Here is a 14,184-nt window from a genome sequence, read left to right on the forward strand (position 1 = left end):
GAGTAACCTCTAGATTCACATCAATACAGATATTTACGCCATATCTTATGGTAAATCTTTGTCACAGGCTTGTGAGCCTTGGATCAAAGTCTCAATGACTGACTCGGAAAACCCACGGATAGATAAAATTAAGCTTTCAATCTCCAAGCAGTCTGCTTCAGAGAAGTGAGATTTGGATGAAGGAAGGGACACTGAAGTAGAAGGTCCTTCCTCAGAGGTAGTCTCCAAGGCGGAAGAGATGACATTTCCACTAGGTCTGTATACCAGATCCTGCGAGGCCACGCCGGTGCTATGAGAATCACCGACGCCCTCTCCTGCTTGACCCGAGCAATGACTCGTGGAAGGAGAGCGAACGGAGGAAACAGGTATGCTAGACTGAAATTCAAAGGGACCGCCAGAGCATCTATCAGGGCGGCCTGTGGATCCCTTGACCTCGAACCATACCTCAGGAGTTAAGCATTCTGCTGAGATGCCATAAGATCCAGTTCCGGCAACCCCCATTTCAGGGTCAAGCTAGAAAAAAAACCTCCGGATGGAGTCCCCACTCCCCGGGATTTAAAGTCTGTCTGCTCAGAAAATCCTCAGAAATGTAGATCGCAGATAGACAGCAGTTGTGGGTCTCCACCCACTGAATAATTCGAGCCACCTCTTTCATGGCCAAGAAACAGAGTTCCTCCCTGGTGGTTGATGTAAGCAACGAAGTTATGTTGTCCGAATGAAACCTGATAAACCGGGCTAAAGCTAATTGAGGCGAGGCCAGGTCAGGCCAGAAGAGCACTGAAGATCGCTCTCAGCTCTAGGATGTTTATGGGGAGATCTGACTCCTCCAGAGTCCATAGACCCTGAGCCTTTAACGAGTCCCAGACTGCTCCCCAGCCCAGCAGGCTGGCATCCGTGGTCACAATCACCCAGGAAGGTCTGCGGAAGCAAGTTCCCTGGGAGAGGTGTTCCTGAGACAGCCACCACAGAAGAGAGTCTCTTGTCCCCTGTTCCAGATCTATTCATTGACAGATCCGCACAGTCCCCGTTCCATTGACTTAGCACGGATGCCAGCAGGCTGGCATCCGTGGTCACAATCACCCAGGAAGGTCTGCGGAAGCAAGTTCCCTGGGAGAGGTGTTCCTGAGACAGCCACCACAGAAGAGAGTCTCTTGTCGCCTGTTCCAGATCTATTCATTGACAGATCCGCACAGTCCCCGTTCCATTGTCTTAGCATGCATAACTGCAGAGCTCTGAGATGGAACCGAGCGAACAGGAGGATGTCCATGGAAGCTACCATCAGACCAATTATCTCCATACATTGAGCCACTGACGGCCATTGAGAGGACTGAACGGCAAGGCAAGAATCGAAAATCTTGGATTTTCTGACCTCTGTCAGAAATATCTTCACTGATAGGGAATCTATTATGGTCCCTAAAATCACCATCCTTGTAGCTGGAACCAGAGAACTTTTTCCCCAGGTTCAACTTCCATCCATGGGGGCAAAGAAAAGACAAGATCTCTGTATGAGCGTTTGCTTGTTGAAGACGGCGCCTGAACCAGAATGTCATCCAGATGGGGCATTGCAGTGGCGCCCTGAGACCGGATCACTGCCAAAAGAGCTACCAGAACCTTTAAGAAAAAATTGTGGGAGCTGTGGCAAGGCCAAACGGCAGAGCCACAAACTGAAAGTGTTTGTCTAGAAAGGCGAATCTCAGAAATTTGTGATGATCCTTGTGAATGGGAACATGAAGGTACGAATCCTTTAGGTCTATGGTTGACATGAACTGACCCTGTTGGACCAAGGGAAGAATGGATAGTATAGTTTCCATCTTGAAGGACGGTACTCTGAGGAACTTTAGACATTTCAGGTCTAAAACTGGTCTAAAAGTTCCCTCTTATTTGGGAACCACGAACAGATTGGAGTACAAACCCAGACCCTGTTCCTGCCTTGGAACTGGAACTATCACTACCAGGGCGGAAAGATCCTGAACACAATTTAAGAACGCCTCTTTTTATCTAGTCTACAGATAATCTTGAGAGGAGGAACCTGCCCCTGGAAGGAAAAAGTCTTGAATTCTAACTTGTACCCCCTGGTATCTGGGACCATCCTGTATCCAGGCTTTAGCGAATTGAGAATGTCTGCCCCCTACTGTATCCGCTCCTGGATCGGGGGCAGACCCTTCATGCTGACTTGGAATCAGCTGCAGGTTTCTTAGATTGCTTCCCCTTAATCCAAGGCGGCTTTGACTATTCCTGTTGGAAGAGGGAGGGGGAAGGATTACTTTTGAAGTTTCGAAAGGAACGAAAATTACTCTGATGTCCTTTCTGCTTATTCCTCTTATCCTATGGGAGAAAGGATCCATTTCCACCTGTAATATCTGAAATTATTCCAGCCAAGCCAGGCCCAAACAAGGTCTTACCCTTGTAGGGGATCGCCAAAAGCTTGGACTTAGATGAAACATCCACAGACCAGGATTTCAACCACAAGGCTCTGCGAGCTAGAACAGCAAAACCAGACATTTTTGCTCCCAACTTAATGACTTGTAGGAGAGCATCCGTGATAAAGGAATTGGCTAACTTAAGAGTCTTAATCCTGTCCTGAATCTCCTCAAGGAGTATCTGTCTAAATGGAATCAGACAACGCATCAAACCAATAGGCTGCCGCACTGGTGACAGTGGCAATACACACCGCAGGTTGCCTTTGGAGACCCTGGTGAACATACATCTTCTTTAGCAAGGCCTCCAACTTCTTATCCATTGAATCCTTAAAACAGAATAGTGGTTCTCTTGGCCAAAGTGGAGATCGCTCATTCCACCTTAGGAACCGTCTGTAATGACTCCTTAATGGAGTCAGCTATAGGAAACATTTTCTTGAAAATTGGAGATGAAGAAAAAAGGAATTCCAGGTCTCTCCCACTACCGTGCAATAATCTCTGTAGCACGGTTTGGTACTGGAAATACCTCCACCGGAGTGAACATCAAAGTAATGTTTAGTTTACTAGACTTCTTAGGGTTGACTACGACAGTCATATCGGAGTCGTCGAAGGTAGCCAAAACCTCCTTAAGTAACAGACGGAGGTGTTCCAGCTTAAACCTGAAGGATACAACATCAGCATCAGAAGAAGGAATTATACTGTCTGAGATTTCACCCTCAGGCGCTACCGAAGTGTCCTCCTCAGACTTTTGAGAAGGAGCACCTTGGTTAGCCACAACCGGATCAGTAACCTTACCAACTGACTCTTTAAATTTCCTCTTGCGCTTTCCCTGAAGCATGGGAAAAGCAGACAGCGCCTCAGATACCACAGAGGATACCTGGGCAGCAATGTCTTGCAAAGAAACTCCTACCGGAGCGTGAGGAAACGCAGGGCACTGCATGTGTAGACTAAAATGATTAGGAAGCTTGAGGAGAAAGCTGCGGCATATCTGATACAGGAGACACCTGAACAGCATCCGCCTTGGCTAATGATGGCTCCGGATCCAAAAGTCTATCCCTGTAACAGTTCTTTCAATAAATGAAGAACAAAAAAGGTACTGGTGGTTCCACCTGGGAGACAAAACACAGTCGACATGCAACATTTTGCAAGGCCTCTTGATCCATCTCTACAAACAAGAAGGCCAAAAAAGAGGCCATCAAAAATGGGGAGGGGGGGGGAATGTTTATTTCACTTTCATATATTGGTCCTAGAAAAAAAAACAAAAAACACAACTATACTGCTCCTTATTATAATATTTTCTTAAGTAAAACTGAGCAGTAATTCTGCTACAATCCCCAGGCAACCCTCTACACCTCTGCTATGTCGCTGAGGTGCCTACCTGTCCGGCTGACTAAGATCAATACTAGAACACAACGATCCGGCTTTACTCCGGAATTGTGACTAGTCAGCTGAGTGATCTCTTCTAAAGCAGAGCAGCCAAATATAACCAGCGTCACAACTCTGGAACTCACAGGAAGTTATTCCAGAAAGCGCACCTTAAACTGTCTGCCGCCTCTGTAAGAGAACTGCCTCTCCTGTAATCGGGGGCGGTCCAGGGGGGCCATTAAGACAGAAGAAAAACTTTTAGAAAAAGCATGGCCGTATTGAACATATATATTAATAATGGCAACACTATCTTACATAGTCCTTGACCGGGTCTAAACCGGAGCTTAGGACACCGACAGCCACCAATAGAGAGTAACTAACACCTCCCCATCGTCCACAGTGCCTGCTTATCTGCCCATATAATTAACCCTCAATAGCGTCAATGAATACCACGTCCCCATACAGCATTAAACTGCTGAAGTGCCAAATTTTCCCTCTTCTAAAAGAAAATATCTTCTTGGCACTTACCTGAATGTCAGTCTGTCCAGCAGAAGGACAGCTCACCTGGTTTGAGAGGATGCCATTCCTCACATGGATCTGTGGAAAAAGAAAGAACAGAGTAAGCTTACTCAGGCTTTCTAAATAGGGCAGCAAAACTGTTTGAGAAAGCGCAGCGAGGATTGTACCTTACAAGTTCCCAATTAGGGTTACTTAACGCCACCACTGCCCTACTGAAGAGACTGACGTGCACTACGGCTATACCCAAGATCAGAGCAAACCTACTCTGCTTTAAAATAAAATCTAAAATCTTGATTGAATAAAAAAAAAACTTCTTTTAAGACACTGAAAACTTCACCTCCTCCTTGCATCGCAGGCAGAGAGAATGACTGGGGTTTGTGGGAAGGGAAGTGATACTTAACCACTTTGCTGTGGTGCTCTTTGCCTCCTCCTGCTGGCCTGGCCAGGAGTGATATTACTAACAGAAATTGATGATGATCCGTGGACTCACCGTGTCTTAAGAAAGAGCTACGCGTTTCTGTATCTAAGCTTGCAATCTCCTACAAATAAACTTCAGCCTGAGAAAACAGGTTTAAATATGGCAGTCACACCACAAAGGTAGCTCAATATTTCAGTATAATCCTATGTGGTGCTCAATATTATTCTCAGAGAGATAAAACATTGATGAGGATCATCAAGAGACCAAATACATTGACAAGAGCAGTGCGTTTATCATATATATCACTTACCAAGGTTGTGTCGTTTACTTTTAGCGTGTTCGTGGATATGTTTCTTTGTGAAACAGCCGAAGAACACACAGTAGAGGCAAGAGTGAAGTCTGTTCAGGTGGGCACCACACATATGACAGATGCACGACTTGGCCTGTGGGGGATACAGTTTTACTAATTATCTCAGGATACCAGAAAACAAAAACAAAAATTGTATCATTAATACAACATATCTGGAAAGAAACAATTATTAAAATCTAGAAAAAAGAATATAACGTATATCGTGGATGTCCAACCCTTGAGCATCAGCTGGCTGAGCATCATGGGAAATTTAGTTCCAAAACCTCTGGAGCACCAAGGTTGGACACCCATGACGTATATGGTCACTGAGCACAAGATCCTGATAACGATAAGAAACTGAGAATGTTACAATGAATTTAACAAAGAAACAAAACAAAAGCCTTGTCCCCTGCATTATCTATTCAGTAGCTGTACAAGGTTACAGCAGAGCACTAACTGAACATCTCCACCACTGGTTTTCACCAAGTTACCAATTTCTAATCAAAAGCTTCTTGTTCAGCTAGTCCAGGTTCACCCTGATTGTACTTGGAGGTCACCACGTAACGCCAACAGCTAAACACCTACGCAGAAGTGAAAAAGTGGAACGATGTATGGCAAATCCCCATCAACACGAGGATCCTAAATAAACCTGCAGTAACATACATAGTAACATAGTAGATAAGGTTGAAAAAAGACCGGAGTCCATTGAGTTCAACCTATACAAATCTAAAATACTTACAAAAAGCTCCAGTTAAGCTTAAATAATCCCACTAAAAGGTGACCCATTTAATACTAGCAATCATATCCATGAATTTTGTTAATATACAGAAATGTATCCAGACTATTTTTAAATGTATCTAGGGCATTGGCATTCACGACCTCCTTTGGTACCGAGTTCCACAATTTTATTGCTCTTATAGTGAAAAAACGTTTGTTGCAGGAGATTAAATCTCCTTTCCTCCAACCTTCAATTGTGACCTCTTGTCACAAACAATTTTATTGGAATAAATAGAGCTTCTGCCATCTCTGTATATGGGCTTTCAATATATTTATATAAAGTAATCATGTCACCTCTCAAGCGCCTCTTTTCTAAGGAAAACAGACCCAGTTTGGCTAGCCTCTCCTCATAGGTTAAATTCTCCAATCCCCTTATTAGCTTTGTGGCCCTTCTCTGAACTTCTAGTTCTGCAATATCTTTTTTTGCGATTGGTCCCCAGAACTGCACTCCATACTCAAGCTGAGGTCTTACCAGGGCTTTATATAGTGACAGAATTATGCTTTCCTCCCTTGAATCAATGACTCTTAATACATGCTAGTATCTCATTAGCTTTTGAAGCCACTGCCCTGCATTGTGCACCCATCTTTAGCTTATTATCTATTACTACCCCCAAATCCCTTTCCTCCTCTGTTTGGCTAAGTCTTGTCCCATTTAAAAAAAAATACGTTGCCTGCTTATTTTTACTTCCAAAATGTAGAACCTTGCATTTTCCTGTATTAAATCTCATTTTCCATTTACTTGCCTATACTTCTAATTTTTGCAGATCCCTTTGTAATGACCTTACTTAACTTAGTATCATCTGCAAAAAATGGAAATTTATTCTCACCTGATAAAGTTGTTTCTTTTAAGATACGATGAGTCCACGGATTTCATCCTTACTTGTGGGATATCGCCTCCTGGTCAGCAGGAGGAGGCGGCAAAGAGCTCCACAGCAGAGCTGCATAAATAGCTGCTCCCTTCCCTCCCAACCCAATCATTCGATCGAAGTTAGAAAGAGAAAGGAAAAGCCAAGAAGCAGAGGTGACTGAAGTTTAACAAAAATCAAGAGTCTCGAAAAAACAGGGAGGGCCGTGGACTCATCATAAGAGAAACAAATTTATCAGGTAAGAATAAATTTCCCTTTTCTTTTACAAGATACGATGAGTCCAGATTTCATCTTTACTTGTGGGAGACAATACCAAAGCTATAGGACATGGATGAAACGGGAGGGACAAGACAGGGAACCTAAACGGAAGGCACCACTGCTCGAAGAACTTTCCTCCCAAAAAGAGCCTCGGACGAGGCAAAAGTATCAAATTTGTAAAATTTTTAAAAAAGTGTGAGAAGCCCAAGTCGCAGCTTTGCAAATCTGTTCCACAGAAGCATCATGTTTAAATGCCCATGAGGAAGCCACAGCCCTAGTGGAATGAGCCGTAATACGTTCAGGAGGCTGCTGTCCAGCAGTCTCATATGCAAAACAAATGATACTCTTCAGCCACAAAAAAAAAAAAAAGAGGTAACCGTAGCTTTCTGACCCCTACGCTTCCAAGAAAAAACAACAAACAGGGAAGAAGATTGACAAAACTCCTTAGTTGCCTGTAAGTAAAACTTCAAGTCACGGACCACGTCCAAATTATGTAACAGTCGCTCCTTCCTAGAAGGGTTAGGACACAAGGAACAACAATTTCCTGATTAATATTTTTATTTGAAACAACCTTAGGAAGAAAACCAGGTTTGGTACGAAACGCTACCTTATCTGCATGGAAAATTAGATAAGGAGAATCACATTGTAACGCTGAAAGCTCAGAAACTCTACGAGCAGAAGAAATAGCAACCAAAAATAAAACTTTCCAAGATAATAACTTAATATCTATGGAATGCATAGGTTCAAACGGAACCCCTTGAAGAACATTAAGAACTAAATTCAAACTCCGAGGAGCAATTGGTCTAAACACAGGCCTGATTCTAGTCAGAGCCTGACAAAAAGATTGAACATCTGCCAGACGCTTGTGTAGCAAAATAGACAAAGCAGAAATCTGTCCCTTTAAGGAACTTGCCGACAACCCTTTCTCCAATCCTTCTTGGAGAAAAGAAAATCCTGGGAATCCTAACCCTACTCCATGAGTAGCCCTTGGATTCACACCAATAAAGATATTTACACCATATCTTATGGTAAACTTTTCTAGTAACAGGTTTACGTGCCTGAATCAAGGTATCAATGACCGCATAAGAGAACCCTTGCATAGATAAAATCAAGCGTTCAATCTCCAAGCAGTCAGCTGCAGAGAAATTAGATTCGGATTATGGAAGGGTCCCTGAATGAGAAGGTCCTGCCTCAATGGAAGCTTCCATGGTGGCAGAGATGACATGTCCACCAGATCAGCATACCAAGTCCTGCGAGCCACGCAGGAGCGATGAGAATCACTGAAGCCCTCTCCTGTTTGACTTGAGCAATCACCCGGGGAAGGAGAGCAAATGGAGGGAACACATAAGCTAGGTTTAACGACCAAGGCACTGCCAAGGCATCTATCAGTTCGGCCTGAGGATCCCTGGACCCGTATCTCTGGAGCTTGGCATCCTGACGAGATGCCATAAGATCCAGCTCCGGCCTGCCCCATCTGAGAATCAGGCTGGCAAATACCTCCGGATGGAGTTCCCATTCCCCCGGATGAAACGTCTGTCTGCTCAAAAAATCCGCCTCCCAATTGTCCACTCCTGGGATGGGGATTGCCGACAGATAAGTCTCCGCCCAATGAATAATCCTGACTACTTCTGTCATCGCTAAGGAACTCCTTGTTCCTCCCTGATGATTGATGTAAGCTACTGTCGTGATGTTGTCCGACTGGAATCTGATGAATTAGGTTGAAGCCAAGCCTGAAGCCCATTGAATATTGCTCTCAACTCCAGAATCTTGATGGGAAGTAGAGACTCCAATTAAGTCCATACACCTTGAGCTTTCAAGGAATTCCAGACTGCTCCCCATCCTATCAGACTGGCATCCGTTGTCACTATCTCCCATGAGGGTCTGCGGAAGCAAGTCCCTTGGGACAGATGATCCAGCGACAACCACAACAGAAGCGAGTCCCTTGTCTCCTGATCTAGATCTATTTGAGGAGACAAATTTGCATAATCTCCATACCACTGTCTGAGCATGCTCAGTTGTAGAGATCTGAGATGAAAACGAGCAAACTGAATGATGTCCAGATGTCCATTGCTGCCACCATCAATCCAATTGCCTCCATGTACTGAGCCACTGACGGCCGAGGATTGGACTGAAGGGATCGGCATGCATTCAGAATCTAACTTTCTGACTTCCGTCAAAAAGATCATCATAGTCTATTAGAATTCCCAGGAAAGGAACCCTTGTCTGTGGAATTAGTTAACTATTTTCTAGATTCACATTCCACCCATGAGTCCTTAGAAAGGACAGAACAATGTCGGTATGGGACTTTGCCAACTGATGAGACGCCTGGATCAGAATATCGTGCAGATAAGGCACCACTGCAATGCCCCGCAGCCTGAGAACCGCCAGCAGAGACCCCAGAACCTTGGTGAAAATTCTGGGTGCCGTGGCCAGACTGAAAGGAAGGGTCACAAACTGAAAATGTTTGTCCAGAAAGGCAAACCTCAGGAACTTGTGATGATCTCTGTGGATAGGAACATGAAGATATGCATCCTTTAGATCCACGGTAGTCATATTGACCCTCCTGGATCAATGGAAGAATGGACTGAATAGTTTCCATCTTGAAGGATGGAACTCTGAGAAACTTGTTTAGACTTTTGAGATCTAAAATGGGTCGGAACGTTCCCTCTCTCTTGGGAACTACAAAGATTTCAGTAAAACCCCTGCCCCTGAATTGGAACGGGGCATATTACTCCCATGGAGTAGAGATCTTACACAACGTAAGAACGCCTCTCCTTATCTGGTCGACAGATAATCGTGAAAGAAGAAACCTTCCTCTGCGGAAGGAATTTTTGAACTCCAACAGATACCCTTGAGACACGATTTCTAGTGTCCAGGGATCCTGAATGTCTCTTATCCAAGTCTGGACAAAGAGAGAAAGTCTGCCCCCTACTAGATCCGGTTTTATCTTGAGGGAGGAGGTGACCCTTACCTCCCGTAATGTCAGAAATGATCTCTTTCAAGTCAGGCCCGAACAGGGTCTTTCCCTTGAAAGGAATAGCCAAGAGCTTGGATTTAGAGGACACATCTGCAGACCAAGATTTTAACCATAAGGCTTTGTGCTAAGATGGAGAATCCTGAACTCTTAACCGCAAATTTGGTGATCTGAAAGGAGGCATCCGTAATAAAATAATTTGCCAGCTTAAGGGCCTTAATTCTATCCTGTATTTCTTCAAAAGAAGTCTCAGTCCTAAGAGACTCTTCTAGGGCGTCAAACCAAAAAGCAGCCGCAGTCTTGACTATTACAATGCAGGCCGTCGGTTGCAATAGAAACCCTTGATGAACATAGTTTTTTGAGAAGACCCTCCAACTTCTTATACATGGGGTCTTTGAAAGCACAACTGTCCTCGAGAGGGATAGTCGTACTCTTAGCCAGGGTAGAGATAGCTCCCTCCACCTTAGGGATCCTCTGCCAAGAATTCCGAATGGTGTCAGCTATAGGGTACATTTTCTTAAAAATAGGGGAAGGGGAGAAAGGGATACCCGGTCTTTCACATTCCCTAGCAATAATTTCCGAAATTCTCTTAGGAACCGGAAAAACGTCAGAAGGAACCTCCAAATATCTGTCCATCTTACTCAAGTTCTCTGGAGGGACCACAATAGAGTCACAGTCGTCCAGAGTCACCAAAACGTAGTAACAGGCGGAGGTGTTCAAGCTTAAACCTGAAGGACATCATGTCCGAATCTGTCTGGGGCAATGCACTTCCTGAGTCAGAGCCTCCATAGCCCCCAAGGGAGGGTACATCGGAGATCGCCATCAAAGCATCAGAAGTCACAGGGACCACATGGGCCTCTTTCCTACTGCGTTTGCCTTGTAACACTGGCAACTTAGATAAAACGTCTGAAAAAGTGGATGACATAACTGCAGCCATATCCTGCAGAGTAAATGAAGCAGACGCAGTTGAAGAACACGGCGTCGCCTGAGCGGGCGTTAAAGGCTTTGATGCTTGGGGAGAAAGTTGCGGCATACCCTGAATCTCATCAGTCTGAGAACATTCCTTAGATATATCTTTATTACAGAAAACCTGTTCTTTACACTGTAAAGCTCTCTCAACACGAGGGACAAAGCGTAACAGGGGTTTCCACAATGGCATCTAAACACGTAGGACATGTACATTGTTCAATGTCATCCATGAAAACAGATGCAAAGGCAAGCTTGGTCAAGTCACTGATAATATATTTATAAAAAACATAACTTATGTAAGAACTAACCTGATAAATTAATTTTTCATATTAGCAAGAGTTCATGAGCTAGTGACGTATGGGATATACAATCCTACCAGGAGGGGCAAAAGTTTCCCAAACCTCAAAATGCCTATAAATACACCCCTCATCACACCCACAATTCAGTTTAACGAATAGCCAAGCAGTGGGGTGATAAAGAAAGGAGTAGAAAGCATCAACAAAAGAAATTTGGAAATAATTGTGCTTTATACAAAAAATCATAACCACCATAAAAATGGGTGGGCCTCAGACTCTTGCCAATATGAAAGAAATGAATTTATCAGGTAAGTTCTTACATAAATTATGTTTTCTTTCATGTAATTGGCAAGAGTCCATGAGCTAGTGACATATGGGATAGCAATACCCAAGATGTGGAACTCCACGCAAGAGTCACTAGAGAGGGAGGGAATAAAATAAAAACAGCCAATTTCCGCTGAAAAAATTAATCCACAACCCAAAAAAATAAGTTTATTTTCATAATTGAAAGAAAAAAACTTAAAACATAAGCAGAAGAATCAAACTGAAACAGCTGCCTGAAGAACTTTTCTACCAAAAACTGCTTCCGAAGAAGCAAATACATCAAAACTGTAGAATTTAGTAAATCTATGCAAAGAGGACCAAGTTGCCGCTTTGCAAATCTGATCAACTGAAGCTTCATTCTTAAAAGCCCACGAAGTGGAGACTGATCTAGTAGAACGAGCTGTAATTCTTTGAGGCGCTGCCGGACTCGAATCCAAATAAGCTTGATGAATCAAAAGTTTCAACCAAGAAGCCAAGGAAATAGCAGAAGCCTTCTGACCTTTCCTAGGACCAGAAAATAAAACAAATAGACTAGAAGTCTTCCTGAAATCTTTAGTAGCTTCCACATAATATTTCAAAGCTCTTACCACATCCAAAGAATGTAAGGATCTTTCCAAAGAATTCTTAGGATTAGGACACAAGGAAGCGACAACAATTTCTCTATTAATGTTGTTAGAATTCACACAACCTTAGGTAAAAATTGAAAAGAAGAAGTCCGCAAAACTGCCTTATCCTGATGAAAGATCAGAAAAGGAGACTCACAAGAAAGAGCAGATAGCTCAGAAACTCTTCTAGTAGAAGAGATGGCCAAAAGGAACAACACTTTCCAAGAAAGTAGTTTAATGTCCAAAGAATGCATAGGTTCAAATGGAGGAGCCTGTAAAGCCTTCAGAACCAAATTAAGACTCCAAGGATTGATTTAATGACAGGCTTAATACGAACTAAAGCCTGTACAAAACAGTGTATATCAAGAAGTATAGCAATCTTTCTGTGAAATAAAACAGAAAGAGCAGAGATTTGTCCTTTCAAGGAACTTGCAGACAAACCCTTATCCAAACCATCCTGAAGGAACTGTAAAATTCTAGGAATTCTAAAAGAATGCCAAGAGAATTTATGAGAAGAACACCATGAAAAGTAAGTCTTCTAAACTCTATAATAAATCTTTCTAGAGACAGGTTTACAAGCTTGTAACATAGTATTAATCACAGAGTCAGAGAAACCTCTATGACTTAGTACTAAGCGTTCAATTTCCATACCTTCAAATTTAATGATTTGAGATCCTGATGGAAAAACGGACCTTGAGATAGTAGGTCTGGCCGTAACGGAAGTAGCCAAGGCGGGCAACTGGACATCCGAACCAGATCCGCATACCAAAACCTGTATGGCCATGCACGAGCCACCAGCAACACAAATGATTTTTCCATGATGATTTTGGAGATCACTCTTGGAAGGAGAACTAGAGGCGGGAAAATGTAAGCAGGATGATAACACCAAGGAAGTGTCAGCGCATCCACTGCTTCCGCCTGAACATCCCTGGACAGGTATCTGGGAAGTTTCTTGTTTAGATGAGAGGCCATGAGATCTATCTCTGGAAGACCCCACATCTGAACAATCTGAGAAAATACATCTGGATGGAGAGACGACTCGCCTGGATGTAAAGTCTGGCGGCTGAGATAATCCGCCTCCCAATTGTCTACACCTGGGATATGCACCGCAGAGATTAGACAGGAGCAGGATTCCGCCCAGGCAAGTATCTGCGATACTTCTTTCATAGCTTGGGGACTGAGTCCCACCCGGATGATTGACATACCACTGTTGTGATATTGTCTGTCTAAAAATAAAAATAAATGAACGGTTCTCTCTTTAACAGAGGCCAAAACTGAAGAGCTCTGAGAATTGCACGGAGTTCTAAAATATTTATTGGTAATCTCGCCTCTTGAGATTTCCAAAGCCCTTGTGCTGTCAGAGATCCCCAAACAGCTCCCCAACCTGAAAGACTCGCATCTGTTGTGATCACAGTCCAGGTTGGCCGAACAAAAGCAGCCCCTTGAACTAAACAATGGTGATCTATCCACCACGTCAGAGAGTGTCGTACATTGGGATTTAAGGATATTAATTGTGATATCTTTGTATAATCCCGGCACCATTGGTTCAGCATACAAAGCTGGAGAGGTCTCATGTGAAAACGAGCAAAGGGGATCGCGTCCGATGCTGCAGTCATGAGACCTAAAACTTCCATGCACATAGCCACTGAAGGGAATGACTGAGACTAAAGGTGCCGGCAGGCTGCAACCAATTTTAAACGTCTGCTGTCTGTTAGAGACAGAGTCATGGACACTGAATCTATCTGGAAACCTAAAAAGGTGACCCTTATCTGAGGAATCAAGAAACTTTTTGGTAAATTGATCCTCCAACCATGTTTCCGAAGAAACAACACTAGTTGATTTGTGTGAGATTCTGCAATACGTAAAGACTGAGCTAGTACCAAGATATCGTCCAAATAAGCAAACACCGCAATACCCTGTTCTCTGATTACAGAGAGTAGGGCACCCTAAACCTTTGAAAAGATTCTTGGAGCTGTTGCTAGGCCAAATGGCAGAGCAACAAATTGGTAATGCTTGTTTAGAACAGAGAATCTCAGAAACTGATTAA

At 43.5% G+C, this 14,184-nt stretch overlaps 1 protein-coding gene across 1 annotated transcript in view; it reads right to left on the reverse strand.

Annotated features, from left to right (window-relative positions):
- Positions 1 to 5,183, reverse strand: part of USP22 (ubiquitin specific peptidase 22) — a gene marked incomplete in the record, with an annotated part of 358,413 nt that extends 353,230 nt beyond the window's left edge. Inside the window, 1 exon segment of the mRNA XM_053694724.1 lies at positions 5,030 to 5,183. Within this exon segment, the coding sequence (XP_053550699.1) occupies positions 5,030 to 5,141 (112 nt within the window).
- Positions 5,184 to 14,184: the final 9,001 nt, after the last annotated feature.

The sequence above is a fragment of the Bombina bombina genome, chromosome 11, assembly GCF_027579735.1.
Source record: "Bombina bombina isolate aBomBom1 chromosome 11, aBomBom1.pri, whole genome shotgun sequence".
NCBI lineage: Eukaryota > Metazoa > Chordata > Amphibia > Anura > Bombinatoridae > Bombina > Bombina bombina.